Raw genomic sequence first — 23,708 nt, 5'->3', positions numbered from 1 at the left:
GCTTGCAAGAGTTGGTTATTCAAATCTTGTAATCCAGGGGATGATAGTTTGGGAACCACTGACACAGGAGGAGCCACTGCAGAATTTGCATATGTAGCTTTGTTAGAGGCACTATTGGAATTGACACAGCCATATAACCCAGCGCTTGGAGAACTTGTCTTGCAGGGGCTAATGTTTGAGAAAGAATCACTCAGAGTTGAAGCCTCAATCGGTGGAGTCTGAAGAGGGAGTGATACCAGACAGGACTGAGTACTGAACATTGCTCCAGTGAAGAAGTCTATGTGTTGTGTAGGGATAACATTTGATATCTCAAATGTATTGTTATTCCCAACAATTTTGCCAGAGAGAGTATGTTGCAGGGCAGTTACCAGAAGATGCTTGGTGGGGACAGTAAGGAGCCAGTCATCTAGATATGGAAACACCTGGAATCCTTTTAGTCTCAAGTGACGTGTTACCACTGCCATGCATTTCGTGAACACTCTGAGGGCTGTAGAGAGACCGAACGGCAGGGTATGGAATTGGTAATGACTGGCTCCTAGCCGGAAGCAAAGCAGACTCCTGGAGTGTTTGTCCATCTTGATGTGGTAATACACGTCCCGGAGATCTACAGAGCACATCCAATCACCTTCTCTTAAAAAGGGAAGGATGGACTGAACCGTGACCATTCGGAATTTGGTTTGGGTGACAGACATGTTTAAGCTGCTGAGATCCAAAATGGGTCTCCAGTATCCTGCCTTTTCTGGCACCAAAAGGAATCTAGAGTAAAATCCGGACCTGCGTTGGTCTGGTGGGACTGGTTGGATGACTTTTTTTGAGACAGCTTTATAACCTCTGAAGCTGCTGCTTCCCTTTGACTGGGTGGCACGTCGGGAAGTTTTCTTGGAAAATTTGGTTGACAAGAAAGGGGAATGGTGTAACCTCTGCTGATAACCTTCTGCATCCAACAATCGGTGGTGATAGAGTGCCAGGCAGCTTTGTGCAGAGAGAAATGACCCCTGACTGTGTCCAGAAGTAAGCAATTGGGCCACCCCTCAGGAGCGCTGATAAGGCTGCCCAGAGAAAGAGTCCCTGGAGCACTGCTTGTGAGGACCCCCCTCTGACTCTATAGGGGCAAATTGTTACCCCCTCTGCCTCTGGGAGTATCATCACCATGTGTGGCACAGAAAGGACCCTGAGATTTCTTATGCCACATCTTCTCCCTCCTCTGATTCCTAGAGGAGGTATGTTTAGGGTTGGAAAATCATAGGCCTACGACAGACAGGGTTTTTCAATCTTGCTCGCACCTAGCTAGCGTGTCCTTCACTTTGGAGCCAAAGAGGAATGAAACTTCGATGGGAGCATTCAGAAAGGAAGACTTGAAGGGATCCGCGAGGTCACAGATGCGCATCCAGGCATTTCATCTCATAACAATGCCTGAACCCACTGCTCTAGCTGCCCCTTTGCTTATGTGTGAGAACAACCTAATGGGCAAGTTGGATACTGATTCCAGGGTTGCTAGCTGCGAGGTCATTTTGTCCCTGACCTTGTCAGACAACTGTCCTGCAAGTGTCCCAGAGAGTTCAAAGATCAAGTCCCTCTGGAGCCTCGTAAAATGTGTCAAATAATTCAGGGACCATTATAGCAAAGGTCTCCGATGCAAAAACATGCTTCCCAAGTCTGTCCACCACCTGAGACTCCCTGTTGGGCAGGTGAACAGTGGGACTTTCCTCAGCCAAGTCCTTTTTCGTGTCCACCGCCTCCACCATACCATCAACTGGGAATCCTTTGGACCAAGTGCAGATTCTCAGCAGGAGGAGACAGAATTGTGGCTGGTCTCCAGGGGATCGCCTCAATGGAATCAGGGTTCTTCCACGAGCTCTGCACGATGAGCTGGATGAGTTCGTCGGCAGGTGGGGTCACTTAAGAGGTAGATGGCCAAGCAGAAAAAGCCTGCAGGAACACGGACTCCTCAGACAAAGGGTTGGAGGGCTTCCAGCCACTCCTCTGTTTTAACATTTCCAGGATGTCTCTGAAGGAGACATCATCAGGAGGTGACTGTAGGGACCCTTTACTATCATTATAATCCATGTCTTTCTTTAAGGAGTCCTAAGGTGAGTCCACGTGCTTCCTTTTGCACATCGTCTTTCAAAGGGGCTCCTCAGTGGGGGTCTCTGAGGAGGACTCGGAAGAGTGGGTACTCTGAACAGGTGTGTCCTGCGGCTTCTCTGCCCAGTGTCCGGGGGGGGGGGTCGTCTGTGACAGCTGCAGCTCAGGGGTGAAAACTGGGATTCTGACATCACAGGATTGCTACCAGAAGCAAGAGCCCTCTCCATCGCACAGAAGGCAGGCCCACCCGAAGAGGGATGGGAGACCAGAACAGAGAAAGACAACCTCAGTACTGGGGTCACACTCTGCTCCAACGGACTCAACCCCACGGGTGGAGCCTCAAGTAAGATCAGCACAGATGCAGCCATCGGCACTGAGGAGGGAACTGAGGAGAAAGTCAGCACCGCACCCTACGCCAACGAGCCTATCCCCCAATCCCCACATTGAGGAAGGACTGATTCGGTGAGAACTGAAGACCAAAGGGACAAACTTGGAGCCGGAGTGAGTTGCACCGTAGGTGCCAAGGAGGTGGGTTCCAAGAAGGATGTCGGAAAAGAAGGCTTCAGAACTGAGATGGACGAAGGAGGAGTATAAGTTGGAGTCCATGGATAAGCCAACCCAAGTCCAGCAGGTGGATGGGTTTTAGAAAGTGATGGAATCCCCCTGGCTACCAAAAGTTGGCCCACAAGATGCACCATGTCATGTTCTGAAACTCTCCTGGTGGATCTAGTGGATACTCCAGATGGGGAGTCAGGATGTTTGAGAAATGGGCTATACGCTTGGCCCAGAAATGGGTCTACTGAGGGAGAGTATCAGATCCGTGGTGCAATGTCTGCCGGCACAGAAGTCCCTAGTTTCGAGACCGGAAGCAAAGGGGTCAGATCCAGTGAGGTCGGTACAACACTCAGTGCCGAAGTGGCACTCAGAGCCGAAACGGTCGGTTCCAAAATGGGAATTGAAGCCGAAGTAGAATGTGTGCCCTGAGTCAAAGTAGCTACAGGTGCCGAAGTCAAAACAGGAGTAGTAAGATCTATGATCAGTGCTGGAGGCAGGGTCTGTGCCAATACAAGCATCAGTATCGAAGATTTTGAGATGGTCGGAGCAGAAGAGGCAGATTTATGCCCCAGTAATAACTTCAGGACTTTAGATTTCCCAGGTTTGCTCCGATTACCCGATGGTGAAGAAGGAACAGAATGGGATCTCTCTTTGTCCTTAGAAGGAAGGGTTGAGAACTCCATTGCAAAATGGCCACTGAGAAGGGAGACTTGAGTAACTCCTTCAGAATGAGTTTATTTTTGCACTCATTAAGAGTATGTTGGCTGAAACTTTGACAAATATCACATGGAGGCTGCACCGAAAGGTGGGCCACTCCCAAACACTATACACAGTCATCATGCAAGTCACTGTTAGGTAACTTGCCCTTACAAGAAGTACAATGCTTAAAGCCAAAGGTACCCTTCTTTTCCACCATTTTAATAGAAAGGACACCACTACTAACTGTATAATCCAACAATAATGAAGTCACTCAGTTCAAAAAACACAAGAAATCATAAGAAAACTACCAATATTACAATACACTGTATATGTGAAGAAAGGGAAACACCTGAATAGAGATAAAAAGCTAACAGGTTAGGCAAGAGAAAGCAATACCAGCTATGGTACTGAAGAAACACTACAAGGGTAAGGGAAAAGGCCATACCAACAATGGTACTTATTTTACCACCGGTAACAATGGGTAGAGTGGAGAATATACGGTTAGATCGAAGAAGAGATACTACAAATACTCAAGGTTTAGTAAAATATGAAGATATCCAAAAACTTTTACACAAATATCAAAAAGATTTTACTTAGCTGACAGCTCGGCTGAAACGCGGCTTTACGGCTATGCGGCAAATGAGATCTGAGGTAAGAGGGAGAATGGCATTCTGGGTAAAGACTTAGCTCAAGAGTTTTTTTGGTTGAAGCGAGCTTGGTAATAGGCCGACTCAGTTCTGAGGACTCAGAACTGAACCCATCAGTGATGAATGGAAAGATGATTAACAACATCAGATAGTTATGTCTTAAGTCCATTCAGTATCCTTTAAACATTACAATGTGTGGTACATTATTTACATTCCACCCACCAGTTTAACATAGTCAACAAAATTTCACTTTTTCTTCAACCACCTCTTGCAAAGTCACATTTCACTTGTCTAGTCCTATATCAAAGAGGAGTGATGCGTTATAGTCTCACATTCATTCACTAGTTTCATAATGTTAGTGCTTTTCTTCTGGGTCCTCACCATTTCCAAACCCCAATCTCTGGTTTAAGTTCAAGATACTCCTATTTCTTCTAGCCAGCTCATGTGTATGTGTTTTGTTTTTTTCATTCAAGCATTTTCTTTGGAACAATGGAAACAAATTCACTTGCAACTTTTTCTTTTTTCTTTGGCCAGTTATGCATCCAAAAAAGTTTGATGCTCTAGGAAAAAAATATTCTGAAGAAAGCTAGATACAAGTAACAGGTCTCTCAATATTCCCTAACTGTTGGGATAAACATGCTTCTCCTCTGCCTGGTGTATAATGAATCATCACTTTCCACAGACACTCTCCACTGACCATAATTTTTAATAATTTTCCTTTATTCCACAATTTTATTAGGCGCAAGTCTTTTTGTCAGTGTGAGTACATCTTAACTAACATAGGTCTTGGCTGCTTTCTCATGGGATGATTTGTAGCATACACACAATGTGCCATCTCAGTTAAATCCTGCTGTAAAACATCATTCCATTTTCTTATTTGTACTTTTGTAAAATAAATGTAGCCTGTTCTCTCCAATTTTCCAGTTTCTCTGGTACAGCAGAAAATCTGAAGTTTTCTCTGCGTGCTCCATCTATTTTTTTTTTAATTTCAACCTCTGAATTTTGAAATTTTATCAACTCTTCTGAATAGCTAGTTAAAGCTTCTTCTATTTTTCCATCCCTTTGTTGTTTGCCTTTATATTTTCCTTTGGTATTTCACTCACTTTAAACACCTCTGAGTACATCTGATTTATATATTTTTTTAATTACTGAAAGCCATCTCCTGTATCAAAGCTGAAACTTGAAACTTTTTTTTTTTGCTGACCGTCTGGAAAGAAAGGTTCAGCTTTGTTGGTACTGCCCATTATACATACATTCTATGCCCTACTACTCTGCCATCTTAAGCTGAATGAAAAACTGATGATCATATACATTAGTAACAGAGTAATACCCTCATTTAAATGTAAATGACATACAAATGACTTAAACACACTACACTCTGGCTGCCTTCATGTAACAGCTGAGAGCAATAGGAGAGAAGTATCTATACTGTCTGTAACACAAACCCATGTTTTAAAAACACAAAAAAGTAAGTAAATCTCTCTCGGTGACCAGGTTCAATGGGACCTAAATAAGGTCCTCTAACTTTACCAGAAAGGCTCATCCACACTCTGCCACACTTTGCTGTGAAGGAAAGGTTAGTTTGCTTTTATATTTTGTATTACTTTATTGCCTTTCTACATTTTGAATACTGTGGTTTGTTTCCTTTACCTTGTGTTTTACTTGCATTCTGCTTTAACAGCATATTAAAACTTCCAAAGAGACCACAGCTCTGTCTCTTCTGAGTCAGGCAAATACCACAGTCTTTCTAGTTGCCTGCCACCATATATCTCATTTCCTCTACACTTTCACTGACTTGTGTGAGTAATCACAAAAATCATCATTTTTGAAATCCCTCCCCTTCAACTATTTAAAATTATTGGCCATCCTACTGTATTCCATAGTACCAGAATACAAAAGTGACCACCCCTTTCAATCCATCTTGCTGTTTTAAAAATAGTAACTCTCCACTAAACCTTAACTTTTTAAAAAGGTAAAACTTAAGTTACCTATTTTCACATCTAACTTCTCTAGTGCACACTGCAGTGTGCATTTTTTTTCATCTTACCTTTAAGCATCCCTGTGACTAGCACTTGCTCTAATACCTGCTGGAAAGCACTAGGAAGCCTTAAACTGATACAAGCACTCAACTTTCCTTGTTAATAAGGAGAAATAAATAGTAGGCACTAAACAGCCTATAATTGCAAAGTACCTTGCTAAGGTAAGGAAAAACAGCTTAAAAAAAAAAAAAGCACCAAACCAGGCATGTCCAAGGGTCAGCTTCTGGTGATTTCTCCTGCCCACCTGGTGAACCTGGGCATACTGGGGCAATGCAGCAACTGCCTCATGTACACAGACAACCCTCTCCTCCTACCACCCAACACTACAACCTGTGAGAGATGCATTTACAGAGCCAAAATGGAAGCAAAGCTCTCTCCACCCAAGATTGTGCTAGACAGTCAAGAGGAGAAGGTTAACACCCACACTACACCTCAAGCAACACATAGCCCTTCTAAACCCACACCACCAACACCCACATATAGCAAAACTAAATCCACATATGCAGAGGCCCTTAACTGTAACCTGCCCAAGAAACAAGGACCTCTGAAGCTGAAACGCAAACAAACACTAATCACAACCAAAGTGTCACATAGTTCACAACACCAGTGTGCCACCCAGCAACAGCCCCTAAAGCAAGACAACATACCTAACACTTTAGTCATTGGTGACTTTATAGTCTGGCACACTGATGTCCCACTCACCAAGTTGAACAAGGAGAAAATTACAGTCAGCTGCCTGTCGGGTGCCAGGATCCACCACATAACGCATGCACTCAAGTCACTCCACAACAAGTACAAATATGACTCTGTCATTGTCCATGTTGGAGTGAATGGCTTGAGATGTACCTCCCTAGACTACATGAAAAGAGACATGGAAGAGATCTCGGATCATGTGGCCCAGGCAGGTATGACCCTAGCCCTGAGTAGCATCCTGCCTTCGCCCAGAAAGATACCACAATATAAGGACAAAATGATTGACTTCAACAATTGGCTAAGCTTCTGGTGTCATTCAAAGGGGATCCAGTATCTGTCTGCCTGGGACGACATGATCAACAGACCACGATGCTTTGCCAGAGATGGTCTGCACCTGTCGCCCCTGGGATTCAGGTTACTGGCTAAGGCTCTTGCCACCTCTATAGTGCCTTTTTTAGGCAAAGTTCAAAGGACAAAACCACCACCGTAACACGTACAAGCATGCAAAATCTGAAGTTAATGCTACTCAAAGGACAAAACCACCACCGTAACACGTACAAGCATGCAAAATCTGAAGTTAATGCTACTCAATGCTAGAAGTCTAAACCTCAAAATGCACTCTCTCGATGCACTCCTAAAAATGGAGAACATCGATATCTGTGCAGTAACTGAGACCTGGTTCAATGCTCCAGACAGCACACCCCTGCAATACCAGGCTACAACCCTTACCACACTTTTTGGCCACCAAACCAGGACCGAAACACTAAAGGCAGAGGAGTGTCAATATTCACCAATGATATTCACACCACTAGGCTAGTTGCTTATTCAAGCAAATTACTGGAGCCACCACGATGAGTAAAAATTTCTTTAATTTTAGGATAAAACAACCGCTTTCACGCACCTAAGAAGTGCGCTTCATCAGGTTACAACAATTCATATAAAAACTTCTGCTTATATACTAAAATCCACACCCTAATTAACAAGCCTTGTGGCGCGAAACAGTTCTAATTAATCAGTATGTATCAATTTAATATAACTGTGCAACCTTGTAGCTGATAGTTTTTCATGTATATAAAAGATTCATATATCTTACAACATTAATTCTAACAAAAATATATACATAAAATCCAATATTATTTCGATAAAGCTATTTTGTTATTAAATATTTCAATCCAAAGCCTAAATTCTATTAGGAATTCATTCTCTATGTAAACTCTATATTTCTTAAAATATCTTGTATAATGAAAGGAAAAGACAGGATAGGAAGATGGGGAAGGGGGTAGTGAGAGAAAAAAAGGAATAAGTGAAAGGGGAAGGGAGGGGGGGGGAGAATGTGAGGAAAAAAGAATGGGTCCAGTGAAAAGGAAACAAGTGGAAAGGAGAAGGGGGGGGGAGGGAAAGGGTGGAGAAGGAATGAGGAAAGGGTGAATAAGGAAGGGAAAGAGGACAAGGAGGGGGGGGGGAGGGAAAACGAAAAAATGAGTGATGTAAAAAGGGAAGAATTCTAAAATTGATATCTATAACAAGTATGTAACAATCACAATATAAATAATATATTCATATTCAACTGTTCTTATCTATGTTTATATACACTATTATATAATATGATCATTGACATTTATGATATATTTAAAAAAGTGCTTTTATCCAAATCAATAATAATTACCCAATAAATAACATACAAAAACAAATAAGGGAAATATTTCCCAAAAATAAATGCTACCCATCAAAAACAGCTATTTTGCTCATGAACATCATGTAAATGCAAAAATAGATAACTTTATTTATATCAAGATATAGTTCAAATGGGGAGATGTGAAATTACTGAAGAGCTGGTCTGATCGTAAGTGAGGTATTAAGGCCAGGTTCTAAATGTGCCCTAAGTGTTAGAATCCATTTCAACTCATATAGTTCTAATGTACCTGTTATATCACCTTCTCTTTTGTTAGGGTATAAAATCTGAAGGACCCTGAATCTAAAGCTATGTGCTGGAAACATCTGAACATGTCGAGCCAATGCATTATTCTCATTTACTTTTCGTATATCGTATATGTGATTGTATACCCTGTCTTTAAATCTGCGTGTTGTCAAACCCACGTAGAATACGTCACAACAATCACATGTTGCCAAGTAAATTACGTTGGTAGTATTACATGTGGCATAAAAATTAGGGGTAAAACTCACACCTAATTCCCTATTTATATATCTCTGTTCTTTAGTAATGTATTTGCAGATGCAGCATTTATTACAAGGAAATGTTCCTTGTCTAAATTTATTTCTTAGATCTTTTGGAGCATTAGAAACATTTTCTTTACATAATATCCTTTTCAAGTTGAAGCAGTTATTATATCTGAACCTGGGATAATTACCAACTATGCTCGTCATTTCCCTATTTATCATTAATAATTTCCAATTCCTAACTAAAATTTCTTTAATGTGATTCACATCATTGGTGTATTTGATGTCATAATGTATTATACTATTCTGAGATCTAAAATAATGTCTAATTGTAGGTCTATTTCTATGTCCTTCTTCTGAGACCTTTTGACTACCCTTTCCATGGTTCATAATTAATTGAGTCGGATAGCCTCTTTTCATAAAACATTGTCCCTGGAAGTCTAAGAGGCGTTCTTTCTCACTATCGATGTTGCATAGTCTAGTGACCCTCTCCATCTGATTCTTGACTATATTTGGAAAGATATGCCTGGGATGCATACTTTCGTAATGTAATATTCCATTTTTCCAACAGGGTTTCCTGTATAAAGATGTAAAAAACTCATTTCTATCATTCTTAATTATGGTAATGTCAAGGTAATTAACTCTAACCAGGGAAGTCTCATAGGTAAAGCCTAGAAAGGAGGTGGTATTACCCATATATTCTATGAAACCATGTAGGGAGTCGATGGTACCATTCCAAAAAAGTATAATGTCATCGACAAATCTCCTATAATAGATGACATTATTGATAAAGTTCTCTTCATTAAAAACATATGTTCTCTCCCATTCATATACTGCTAAATTCGCATAGGCATTTGCACAGGGGGTGCCCATTGCAACCCCCCATGCCTGCCTATATAAATTATCCCGATATATAAAAATGTTGTTATTGAGTATTAAGTCCAACAGGGTACAGATAACAAATTGCTCATTATTACTAATACTTCCCTGCTCATTAAGATGTTTCCTGACAGCTTCTATACCAAATTCATTCGGTATACTCGTAAATAAACTCTTGATATCTAAAGTTACCAATAAAGTGTCAGATGTTATCCTATCTAATAATGATTTTTCTTTTAGGTCATCCAATAGTTTATATGTGTTTTTCAGAATAGTAGGTATCATCTCTACTAAAGGACCAATTTTTGATTGTACATATTTCAATGCATTCTCCGTTACCCATAGTTTGCCAGATACTATTGGCCGCATTGGTGGAGGGTAAATTCCTTTATGTATCTTTGGCAACCCCTTTATTATAGGTATTAGGGGTGCCTTAATTTCAAGATACTCATATAAAGATTTATCAATACATCTAGACATTAATAGGTCGTATAACATGTCATGGACATTATTAATTGTTGAAATAACATCTGATTTACATATTAAACTATAAGCAATATCATCATTAAGCAATTCATTCATCATATCATTATAAGAGTTAGAGTCCAGTATTACAACACCCCCCCCTTTGTCAGCAGGTCTAAAAGTCAAATTGCCGTCTTTACTAAGAGTATCTAGGCTTTGTTTTTGGGCTGCATTCAGGTTCACGAACAACTTTTTATGCCGTTTTTCACCAAAATACAGATAAAAGTCGTGTTCACAGGCTCTTTGAAAGCAGTCCACAAAGCTCGGTAGGGGTGGTATGTAAGAGCTTTTCCTTTTTAACTCAGCAGCATTATAATCATTTGTTGCAGTAGCTGAGTCCTTGAAAAGTAATTTCAGGGCTATTTTTCTTGTAAATTCTGAAGTGATATTAGGGTGTCTGATAATTCACTCCCTTGCGAGGGAATGAACGAAAGTCCCTTATTTAGTACAGAGCAGTCAATATTAGTCAAAGGTCTGGAAGACATATTAATGAACAAGGTGTTTAAAACTTCTTCTTTCTGTTCCCCCAGTTGTCGTCGGACATCTTGCGCTTCCCTCTCCCTCTGCTTGACGAGCGTGCCTGCGCTCGATGCTTGTATGGAAGCGGGGAGTTTAAAGCATGGGTCGCTTTATACACATTGTTCGTCTGAGATGTTACCTCTTTGGGTCTAGTGGCTCTAGTTACTGCATTTGTATTCAAGCCCTGTTGATTGCATGGTAAGGAGGAGACAGTTGGTATAATGTCCCCTTCAAGCTGTGAAGCAGTCAAGGCAAAACTATCAGATGTTTCATGGTTCGACTTTTTATTAGTTGTACTATTAAAGTCAAGGGATACTGTAATACCTTGATTGTTCATTTCGCCTGATGCTGTCACTTCATTAAATCTCGGCCATAAAAATATATGGCCTAATTCAAAATCATTACAGTCACGTTTCAGTTTTTTAAGTTTGGTTTGTTCCAGCTTATTGCTATAAAACGACAGTTGTCTTAACATGTTATTTATTCTAGTTACGCAAAAGTCACTTTTATATTGAGTAATAAGTGCTTTGTGCTCACCTTCGACTTTAGTTATGAGACTCTCCTCTATTGGCAAGAAATGTTCAATGAGCAACTTTAAATAGTTGTAGCCAAGGTCTAAATTCAACTGTTGCCATTTCCGTAAGAGGTCAGGATGCGCTTCCACGTAGGTCGGCATGCAGAGTACCCGCATGCCACGCGGGATGACCTTGAAATGTAAGCACGCCTCTAAATGCTTTCTCTGCCAGATAAGTCTGTGGAGCTTATATAAATCATTTTCTAAGCTCCTTAAAGCCAAGTAAAATTCTTGTACATTTTCTGTATTAGTACTAGTCACTGGTGATGTACTTATTTTGTTATCATAATTAAGCAATGGATTTTCTTTCTGATAGAACAAATCATTCCAATTAGGTACATTGTTGGTATTACCCGGAACGTAATCAAGCTCAATATTCGGTGTGTCCATCGCGTGTTGATGAGCCAGGAACAAAAGCAAGGAAGCTAAAACCAGAAGCACGAAACCCAGCAATATCATCCAAAGGCACCAGCAAAAACACCAGTAGAATATTCAAGCAAATTACTGGAGCCACCACGATGAGTAAAAATTTCTTTAATTTTAGGATAAAACAAGTGCTTTCACGCACCTAAGAAGTGCGCTTCATCAGGTTACAACAATTCATATAAAAACTTCTGCTTATATACTAAAATCCACACCCTAATTAACAAGCCTTGTGGCGCGAAACAGTTCTAATTAATCAGTATGTATCAATTTAATATAACTGTGCAACCTTGTAGCTGATAGTTTTTCATGTATATAAAAGATTCATATATCTTACAACATTAATTCTAACAAAAATATATACATAAAATCCAATATTATTTCGATAAAGCTATTTTGTTATTAAATATTTCAAGCCAAAGCCTAAATTCTATTAGGAATCTGAAGTTAATGCTACTCAATGCTAGAAGTCTAAACCTCAAAATGCACTCTCTCGATGCACTCCTAAAAATGGAGAACATCGATATCTGTGCAGTAACTGAGACCTGGTTCAATGCTCCAGACAGCACACCCCTGCAATACCAGGCTACAACCCTTACCACACTTTTCGGCCACCAAACCAGGACCGAAACACTAAAGGCAGAGGAGTGTCAATATTCACCAAGGATATTCACACCACTAGGCTAGTTGCCCAACACAATGCATCTGAAATTCTCCAGGTGCAACTAACACTAGGTAAGACTGCAATCCAAATTGTAGCTTGCTACAGATCCCCCACCATACCCCAAGATTCTCACTACACCTTTCTAAACATACTGGAAAATATTATGCGGCCCTGTGCACTCTATGTTCAGTAAATAAAGTTGGTTCCTTTGGTTTACCCGTGCATTTTCATGTGGATTTACTACTTGGGTTTGGAGTTTCGAGTGACTATTATCCACACTTGTGTTTGGACTTTTGTTGGCTGTTCATTTGGTTCTGCAGTCCGCAAGTTTGTTTTCCTTCAGTTTGTCATTTTTATTTGTTTGCAAATCTACTCATGTACCAACACCTTTGCCCAACGGTTCTTGGAATTCATAAATTCCAACGCCCTGGATCAACTAATCCATAGTACCACCAGGGGCTCCAATATCCTAGACCTGGTCATTACCAACATGGGAAATCGATGCTCCACACCTATGGTCACCCCCTCATTAGTTAGGTCTGACCATAAGCTAATCACCCTTAACATGCACATCCCACCCCCGCCCCCCCCAGTAAGGAAACCTTCATAAAAAACTTCTCCAAAGCCAACGTCATGCTACTAAAGTCAGAAGTGACAAACTTCATGACACCCATGCAGACGGGAACTGAAAGTTCAACTGCGAAATCCTACACTAAGGCACTGTAGAACACATCCACTCATGCATGAATCGTGCCATTCCAAACAGAACCAAGATGCTCTCATCCAAAAAAAGGAAGCCAATCTGGTGGTCCCCTGCCATAAACAAACTTTACAACAAAAGGAAGAAACTGTTGCAGAAAAGAGGAAAATCCCAGTATGCAAAAAAACTCCCTTACCAGCCTCAGTAAGAAACTGAGATCCCTCATAAAACCCTCCAAAGCTAGTTACGAAAATAAAATTGCCAAAGATTCCAAAGACAACCACAAGGCATTCTGTAACTATGTCAAGAATCTAAATGGCAATGCTCAGATCTGCTCTGAGCTAAAACAGAATGGCATTAAATATACTGATCTCAAGGATATTGCCAATATCCTGGCAGATCGATTCAGTGCCAACTTCACCCCCTCTCTCACCCCCTAAATGGCCCATCTCTATACCGGAAGACTGCCAAATTCCGGTAATAACGGCCACACAGGTAAAAAACGCACTCTCCAAAGCTAAGAATACAGCATCCATGGGACCAGATGACATCCTGGGCTGTGTACTACATGAACTACAATATGAACTGGCACCTCACCTAAGTGTCATGTTTAATCATAGCCTCACCTCAGGTTTCATGCCCACCTCACCTAAGTGTCATGTTTAATCATAGCCTCACCTCAGGTTTCGTGCCCACTGAGTGGAGCAGAGCTACAGTTATCCCACTCCACAAGGGGGGATCCACCTTGGATCCTGGAAACTACCGTCCCATCAGTCTGACAAGCCTTATCTGCAAGGCCATGGAGCGTATTATCATGGAACTTATAAACAAAGACATTGGCAACCTTCAAACACTGGACCCCACCCAGTTTGGGTTCGTGAAGGGCCGATCTTGTCTCCTGAACCTGACTGGCTTCTTCGAATCAGTCTCCAGAGCCATGGACAAGGGTAAGGTGGTCCACACAGCCTATCTAGAACTTGCCAAGGCCTTTGACACCATCCCCCACTCTGGAATCATAGATAAACTTACTAATTGGGCATTAATACCTACGTTAACTAATGGGTTGCTAACTGGCTTACTGATAGAACCCACACTGTAAAAGTAGCCGACTCCAAATCCAGCTCCAGACAAGTGGAGTACCTCAGGGTTCAGTCCTGGGACCACTCTTGTTTGGTATCTACTTCTCTGAAGTACAGGCCAACAAAGGGACTCTGGCTAACAAGGTTCGCAGATTACTGCAAACTGGGAGCCATTACTGAATCCCCAAATGATGTGGATACTCTACAAAAGGGCCTTACAGAAATAGATGCTTGGTGCCAGAACCATGGGTTCAAGCTCAATGCCAAGAAATGTATAGTTATCCCCTTTGGGAAAAAGCATGTATCCGTGAATTACCATATAAGTAGCAGTACATTAAACACCGAAAGTGTGATAAGAGACTTAGGGACACAGATGGACAGTGGTCTCACCTTCGATAACCACATCGCCACAACAGTCAGGAAATCCTTCTATGTGGCACACCTCATCACTAAGGGCTTTTCATCCAGAAAAAAGGAGGTCATTGTCCCACTGCACTCATCCCTCATTAGACCCATTATAGAATACAATGCCTCATTTGGTATGTACCTCTCAAGACATCTGCAACAACTGGAAAGGCTGCAGAAATACCTCACTAAAAGAATCACAGGCCTAAAGCAGATGCCCTAAGCTGACCACCTTAAAAAACTCCAGCTATACTCTGTTGCATATAGTCTACTCAGAGGCGATCTCTGCTTAACATACAAGACCATGTCAAACCCAGAGCTGTTGGATATGCTACACTTAAAGAAATCCCAATCCCTCAGAGCCACACACTCCAGGAATCTAAACCTTGTCATCACAATAAACAAAACATGCTGGAGGGATAGGTTCCTGACCCAGAGACTCCCAAGACTCTGGAACAGATTGCCCATACATGTCAAGCAGAATGCTTCTTTGGTTCTCTTCAAAAGGAACCTTGACGATTGGATGAGAGAAAGGAAATTCACCCCGGGGATCACGTCATTCGCCCTGCTAGACATGGGTCCAGGGAAGTAAATAGTGTGGGAAGAAATAGCCAGGGAATTGTTATGGCTAGGCTTGTACAGGCCCTAGGGCTGATAGCCTAGTACCAACCTATGAACCCAACAAAAATAATTTTTGACGAGGATTTGCTAAAATAGTATAAAAAAAATACTCTTATGAAAACATCAGACATATTCTCTTTTTTACAAAGCACTCTGCAGAGAGGAACTAGCTGTTACAGACTGCTGCAACATTAACTCTGACACCACAAGGTCAGTGGAGAACATATACTTCTAAGATTATGAAAGAATGTACACACCTTTTGTTGTACGCAGAGCTACCCATACATGCTGTCAATATGACAACAGTATGTGAAGCAAACAAGGCATTAAATTTCACACAACATGCATTATATGAGACTTCAGCTAACACCAAGCAGTCCTGCACTGTTACCTGTAGCTGCAAAGTTTAGGAACCAAGTAAAGAAAATATTTGCCTTTAGAAGTGACACAATGTACAGTATTGTTGATCACTATGCAACAGACATACAAAGGCAAGTAAAATTTACATGAAGAGTAAAACGAGACAAGACTTGATGTCTGTTGTACCTTACCTCCATCCTCCTGTTCTGTGATGGAGCTGCCCAGTTCAGAAATGGAGAGATTGGAATGGTTGGATGCTTTAGGAGATGTGTTGGGTGTGCTGGTGGCAGAGCTCCCACTGCGTACCCGGGTTATATCAGTGAGTTCAGTTTCCTGGCCTAGGTCAGTAGGAGGCTGGAAGAGGAGTTGCTGTTTCTGAAGAAGCTGGATCTTCTCCTCCCACTGTTTTTGGAACTGCTGGTGTTGGAGTTCCTGCTGATGTTTAACAGTCTGTACATTAAAGGAAAAACAATCAACATGAGCAAGATTCCCAGTCGGTCAATTACATAAACACACACACAGATACCACAGAACTCATTACATGTTATGCAATAAGGCAACAAATCTTTACTGACAATGCAGTATCTACTGCAGTACTACAATGCCTAGTGCAAGCCCAGTGATGCTCCTTACTGATCAACAGTAATCCTGGACTACTAATAAATTTCTCCATACAGGATTACAACAAGCAAATGAGCAGCTCTATCACAGCTGCTAGACAGTGGTCCAGTGATTGAAATAATAAGCTGCAGGGCAGAAGTACCCTGCAGGCATTACTTTGCTAGGCAGAACCTCTACTTGCAAACATGTGACTTGCAACTTTCTTAAAAGTGCCATGTAAATACTGTGTCAAGCCAAAAATAATCAACAACATGTAAACATACTGTGAACTACATTTAAGACCACATTTTATTTCTAATTCCTATTTCCTTCATAGTAGGGTCAGCTGAAAGACAGTGTCCTACTGTCTTCTCTGCTGCTACTGCTTCACTGCCTGAGGAGCTAAGGTTCAACTTAATTCTTTGGTCAATATAAAAAATAATGATGCTATAAACTGACAACTTACCAATTAGTTTTATACAAGGAAAAAAACGGTCTATGGCAAGGGTGTGCACGGTTAAATGCTGAACTACAGAAGATATTCCAATGAATACTGGAATACCTTGATGTACAACCTCCATTCATGCGTCTAACAGAGTTCTACTCAGTGTAAGTTTAACAGGCAGCACACACCAGTTGGTGCTGGAAGATCAGAAGACTGTGGGTTCTAGTCCCATCCCAGATGACTGGATTAATTTTCCATTATTGACACTGCAGAGCAGCATTAGAAGGTATTACAGTCCTGAATAAGCTGTCCTCTGGATGATATAGTAAACCAAGGCATCATCTGCCTAAGTTGGATGTAGTTCAGGTGTTTATAAAAGATCCCGCAGCACTTATCAAAAAGAGTACAGTATTTCCCTGGTGCCCTGGCCAAATTTCCCCTAGTCAGTATAATTAACAGCTCTGGTCTGTCATGAAGAGAGACCACTAGCCTAGTGGGGCTAACCTGGTCAACAAGTTCCAGTGAGAAAAGCTCCAGTACAAAAATACAATTTACAAACAACGATTATACTTATTAAGAGTTATAAAGCAGTCATGAAAAAGAACAGTACAAAATGCAGAAGAAAATATGCTGTACACTGCATTATTATTAATTAAATGAATGTCAAGCCAAAAACAAAGACTTTATAGACCTCCATTGTTCTTTGCTACACTGCTGGTGGATAGCTGTGGTGGAGAGAAAGAAAAGCTTTGCACGTCTCTCATTGGGCAGTTTTGTTTAATAGGTAGGAGCCATAAATGGGACCAGTAAACTGTCAAGTACAGTAACCATGTGTTGTCACTTTCAATTCTGACAACAACCTACACTATTCACAGGGACGAAAAGGCCACTGTAACCTGTAGGTGTATGGTGTGGAATTAGTGGGGAAAATACAAGCCTCATCACCTTAGAAGTTTATTGTGATGGTTTTCTACCATAATGTCAGTAATTTGGATTACGTTCTTCTTAGGGGCAGAAAAGTTAATTGCTCTCAAGTTAAAACAAATTAAAAATATTATGGAAAGTATGTACAGTCTTAAAACTATGTTACAGTCTCAACTAATTACAGTTTTCAAATAATGCAAATTTTTTGACAGCACTGTACGAAATGACAGCATAAACTTCCCAGACGTGTGAAAATACTGGATTATGAGAGCTCTTAATGGGCCATTTATTTGCTGAGCAATTCCCAACATCTGACTCATTCTACAATCAAATTGACGGATTAGTTTTCAATATTTTATATACACCAACTGTTTTTCATTATTAGGCAAGTGAGAAGCAGTCTAACATACTGAAATAATCAGTTTTGTTCATTTAAATATCATAAATCAATGTAAGCTGACAAAAGATTCCCAGACTGTGTAACATCTGAATGAAATTCGGCATATATCACAAAGAATAAACACTCACTCCTTACCTAAGTGGATAATGCACAGCAAATTTAGCTAACTTCTTTTACCCCATTAAATGTTTTAAATTATATAAAATGCAGTTCTCTCAATACTCGAATTAACATGGTATTCCGTTCTACTGAAGCAGACGACGAGAAATCTTGGTAATAAAAGGACAAAAAATGCCAGCAAAAATAACCCCTTACCCTACACAATGCCAAATTTTAGTTTTAAGGCAAAAAGTATGCTGTTTTTACCATTTTATTTTGTTGATAAAGACCCCCTGTTTTTTCTGAGAGCTAATATCCCTGCCAAGACATCATGAAAGAGTGAACCCAACAATACCTTATCATTTAAATTAAAGCATAGGCTACTTTCATTTCCACATTATAAGGCCCAGTAGTTATTACTTCCTAGACAGACAATTTTGAATCTAGTTTTACAGGTGGAACACCTTACATTGAAAATTAACACATGATGATGTAGTAGTGAACCGACAATGTAACTAAGAAGCTTCACCTCGAAAGAGGCAAGTTTTTTTTACCTTACCCATAATACTCTGTAAATCATTGCCCGATAACTACCATAATATTTTGCAACTGTGATTATAAACTTAAGTAAACAGTGAATCTAAAAAAAAAAAAATATCAAGCAATTGCAAAACTGCTTGTAACTTTAACATGAGGAAGACAACAGGAAATTAACTTAATTGTAAAAGTGATAACCTTTAAAGATCCCTTCTGTTTCTGCATTACCACCAGGTCTGGTAAACTATTTTGGTCATCAATTTTTCTATGAAAAAGCATCTTCCTGTATTCTTCTTAAACATCTTCCATTTGAGATTTTACATTACCTCATTCTCTTCAACAATCTATACATCCAGCTGCTGCTCAATGGTCAAACTTCTGCCATCCTGCTTCATTATTTTACAGAAATCTACAGCAAGTTAAATTAACCTCTTCTCTAACAGCTCCTTGCCAGCACTGTCACCATTTTACCAGACTTGCTATGAAGTGTTAAACTCTGTTATGTGGCCCTGCACAGCTGCAATCTCTATTCAGGGCAGGGCATTCCAGGCAGGCTCTCAAAAATTATCTCTACAAGGAATACTGTCATAGCTACCTTCATGGCTATTCCAGTTAGTGTGTGTGTAGCTCAACCTTCCACCCTACTGGCCTGATCTCCTCCTCTTGAAATCACTCCACAAAACCAACCTATCACCCATCGATTGCACAGTAATGGTTACAGTGGGACACAGCAAATGAAAACTGCTGTTCAGTCTACACAGTCTATAACCTCTGTCTCTACAAATATGTCTCTAGCCTGCAGAATTGTCAGAATCTCCTGTGGCGCCATAGTGAAACTTAAACCTTCTCTATCAAGCAGTGGCTCAAATGTGAAAAATAGTGCTACACTGTAAGGGGGAACTAAATAGCGAGACTAAATTTAAAAGTTAGTGAAGAAATAAAAATATAAATCTTGTATATTAGCAAGAAGAAGGGAGGAGGGAAATGCTATAAAAAAAGAAGTCTCATCTTCCCCAATTGTTATGAGGAGTACTAGAACAGGATTACTCATGTATCCCTATGGCAAACATTGCTGGGGACAGCCAGATAACATTAAAAGACATTTTATGGGAAATTAAAAAGATGAAAAAGCATTCGGACAGCCATTTATGCCCCAGGACCTGTAATAATTTTACTGGTTGCTGTGCTGTGTTATTAAAGGTCCTGGGGCATAAATGGTTATTCGAGTGCTTTTTTATGTCTAAAACTATTGACAGTTCAAAAGAAACTGAGTTGGTCTCTCCCTTTTTAATTTCTCCAAGTCTTTTGGGTTTCTATTACCTTGACGGGAATGGATCCCATTCCTAAATCAAAGTATGATTAAAGTTCATGAAATTAGTATCGTTTCAATCTTTGATGTCAGCCAGAAGTGCTTCTTCCCAGCACCCACAATGTGCCCAGTAATGACTCCTCCTGCAATTTGTATTGAGCTACATGTATTGATGATGATGTTGGTGTTTGTCTTTCAGCTTTTCCTGGTTAGGGGTCGCCACAGCAGAACTCCGATCTGCTAATGATTGGCAGTAGATTTTCACGAACGCTGAGGTGCCAGCTCGACGTCCAACCTTCAACGAAGGCACGCCCTTACGCATATGTTTCAAAAGCCACCCAACCGCGGGGAGGACATGCAGACTCCACACAGAAGGCACTCCCCGCACTCTAGCCGAGAATCGAACATGTATTGATAACCTATCTAAATACGATTGTAGACTCGTTTTTATAAGACCCGTTGTTCTTACTACTACTGGAACTATCTGGGTACCATTCTTCCACATTGCTCTCATTTCTGCCTGCAAATCCTGATATTTTATGACTTTTTGGTCCTGTGTAATCTTCAAGACACCATCAGGGAAAGGAAGCAGTTGCAGCTTAGAGCTGAGGCGAAAATGGATTTAACAAATGAAATTGTAAAGGATTAGAAAGCTACAGAAAGAGGAAGAACATTGAATGAAGTGGTGTTCCTGAAGATATTGAGTGAAAGGACTATGAAAAATCTGTTGCACAACTTTTAGTGAAATGGCTAAATTTATCAGTTGAATCAATATCGATTAAAAAAGCCCACTGGAGACACTGGTCAAATTACATGACAAATTTTTGCTTTATTCAAGACATACAAACAAAAAGTAAAACTCCTCTCAGCTCTGTGGAAACCTGATGCAAAGTGAATGTATGGCTCCTCTTGACAATTAACTGACCAAGACTTCTCCACAGAAATCAGAAGGAGAGAAGTTTTTCTTCCTGTCATTAAAATGTCCAAACACAAGAATATAAGAATTAAAATGTCAGAATCCAACTGTTTGTAAAACATTCCTAACCAGTGGAGCCAAATCAACTGAAGATACAAAAGAAGCAATGTGTTGGCTTGATGAAGTGGAAAACAACAACCAGAAGCTGATGGGACACACTGTTGTCTTCAGCAGGTGAAGAAGAGGGGGTGGTGGGAGGGAACTAGTACTGCAAAACTGATCTATTCTTATGGCAAGTTCTTACACAACTATACTATGTTCTTTATACAAACTACAGTTGGAGTAGTCCTTGCTACTCGGACAGTTTCCACGGTTTATGACTCTAGGGTGGTAAAGCAAGAGGCCATGCAGAATAGCAATTAAGACCCAGACCAAGAGGCAATGCAATGTCTATAGTGTTTGAAAAAGATGTGCACTGACGACCAGGTAACTGTTGCAGGAACAGCCTGGGAACCCCTCCCCCCAAAAGGCCACACTGGTTTCTGTACCCTTACTTCTACAGGATCTCATGGTTCATTCCAACTTCTTCTCAAGATGAGAGTTAACAGAACAAGATACAATGCTCCAACCACTTAGAAATTGTTTTCCCAACATTCCTAGATGCAAAGAACACAAACAATTGATCTGAGGTTCTGAAGTTATTAGCTTTATCTAAGCAGGATGTCAGCTATCTGCATACATCTAAAGAATGATGAATTACACCTCCCTTAGTCTAACGATTAGGGAAGAAAACAGGGAGTTGGACAGCTTGGTTGAAGGAGAACACAGTTACTTCTTTTGGCATAAAAGCAGGATTGGTTCTAAGACTGCATATGTCTTTATAGACGAGTGCTGCAGTTCTTAAATTCTCTTGTCTGAGACGCCACAAAAAACAGTTTACCATGTTTAGACATTTGAGGGAGGCTGAGAAAGCAGGCTCAAAAGTAATGTGTCATTCACACAACTTAACTGCCTCAATCAGCCTTAATCTTAACTCTTTTGTATTAACTGAGAAGATGCACTGTCCTGCAATACTTTTACAGTATCACATGATTTATAATCCAAACTCTTTTATTTTATTTTACATTTGTTTACCTGGGTAATACACTACTCACAAATGACAATTTGCACTGTTAGGGTGAAACAATTCACAAAAAAGAAAAAAGTGGAACACAGAGTAGCAGAGCTCAACCCATCCTATTATTTTAAAGGAAATGAATCAAGTACACATAGTACTGAAAAAATGAACATAAATCAAGGGCAAAATACGTTAAACTTCATCTGTTTTTCTTAGGACGTCAGCCTGGCAAAATGGCAGACCATTAGCAAACATCAATAATTTGTCAACAGGAACTGTCTCTGAAAATTTCAAATGTGCAATTGATGCATCTCTGCATAAAGCACGTCTTATTCTGCTCCACATAATTAACCAATTGTCAACATATGCCTACTGAAAAAAAAGATCTTGTGATGCTGAACATGTTTTTAAAAAAGGTTTTGAAAACCATACAAGTTCTATACACAAAAACAGACAGTATTTACAACGATCTGAACAATGGAGTTCTTACAGGTGTTTCAGGACATCTGAAACAAATGACCACTCCCTCTGACCTATCAAACTTAGGAAAAGCAATCTTGGGTCGAACACTGCTGTTTGGCTTAAAAACTGTTTAGTACATTGCATATTCTAGATTAACAGTGACTCAATTTTATCCAAGGCACATACTTTTAACTATGATGCGTCTCTGGGCCTGTATTAGATCCACTGCTGTTTTCACACATTATTAAGGCCATCAACCTAGACCTCCTCTTCTTGGATGTAATTGTCTAAGCAGATGACACACTCCTACTAAAATACAATGGCTCCTTTGCAGCATTTCAGATCAGTTAAACAGGACTCCAATCACTTACAGAACTGGACTAATAACAGCTGCTGGCTAATACCAGGAAATCAGAAATAATGCTGTTTGCCACCCCCAAAGGCTAGTAAATATTCCTCCGCTGACTTTCAAAGATCTCGTTGGCAATCGCATGTCTACTGTCAAATCAGCAAAGATACAGTGGGTTTGAGGATGAGATCAAGGTATCATTCAAAACGCATACAGAAATAGCAGCAAATAAGACAGTTGAAAATGTGTAATAAAACTCACACACATGAAATGTCTGAAAGCATCAGGCCAGCTTTTGCAAGGTATATACTTATATGCAAGTTAAAATATGGGCTTCCCATCATTGCATTCCATTCAATGGGCAACATCCACCTATTACAACCCAATGAAAACAAAATGTGTCACCGTCAACATCTGGCAAGCCCCTTAACACAACTGTGTGCACTTAATTCCATTGGCTACTGGTAACAGCTGAGCAATCTTTCTCAATACTCTCTGATATAAAATATATCAATGGCCACCCCTACATAGCAAACTTGTTTTTAGTGTAACAGCTCATTCTCACACAAGCAACTGAAGTTAATATCTTATCAATTAGACAACCCCTTTGAGCTTACAATAGGAGAGAAAAGCCTTCTGAAAAATAAGTACAGTATCACCTCTGATAGCAACAAAATGCTAAAAAAGTGCAGTACCATCACTTTTGCTAGATAGTTCCTCTCTTTGTCATAGTCAGGGACCTAAGAACTTGAGCTGATAACTCTGTCTTTTGACCATAAGCTGACGATAGTTGACAAGAAATCCTTTTATTTACCAAAGGAATATCATCAAGGTCTAAAGAGCTCATCACTCCCTTATGCTCATCACTGAGAGAACAATTACAGAGTACAATGCCCTTCTTCAGG

At 40.3% G+C, this 23,708-nt stretch overlaps 1 protein-coding gene across 1 annotated transcript in view; it reads right to left on the bottom strand.

Moving 5' to 3' along the window:
- Positions 1-23,708, bottom strand: part of ERN1 (endoplasmic reticulum to nucleus signaling 1) — a 1,214,209-nt gene that overhangs the window by 278,555 nt on the left and 911,946 nt on the right. Inside the window, exon 13 of the mRNA XM_044070452.1 lies at positions 15,837-16,095. Coding sequence (XP_043926387.1) covers positions 15,837-16,095 — 259 coding nt within the window. The remainder of the gene's footprint in view (positions 1-15,836; positions 16,096-23,708) is intronic.

Source organism: Protopterus annectens, chromosome 4.part1, assembly GCF_019279795.1.
Source record: "Protopterus annectens isolate FY-2018-M chromosome 4.part1, PAN1.0, whole genome shotgun sequence".
In the NCBI taxonomy this organism is placed as follows: Eukaryota; Metazoa; Chordata; order Ceratodontiformes; family Protopteridae; genus Protopterus; species Protopterus annectens.
The sequence above is the reverse complement of the archived record's forward strand: the minus strand, read 5'-3'. Positions and strand labels throughout refer to the sequence as shown.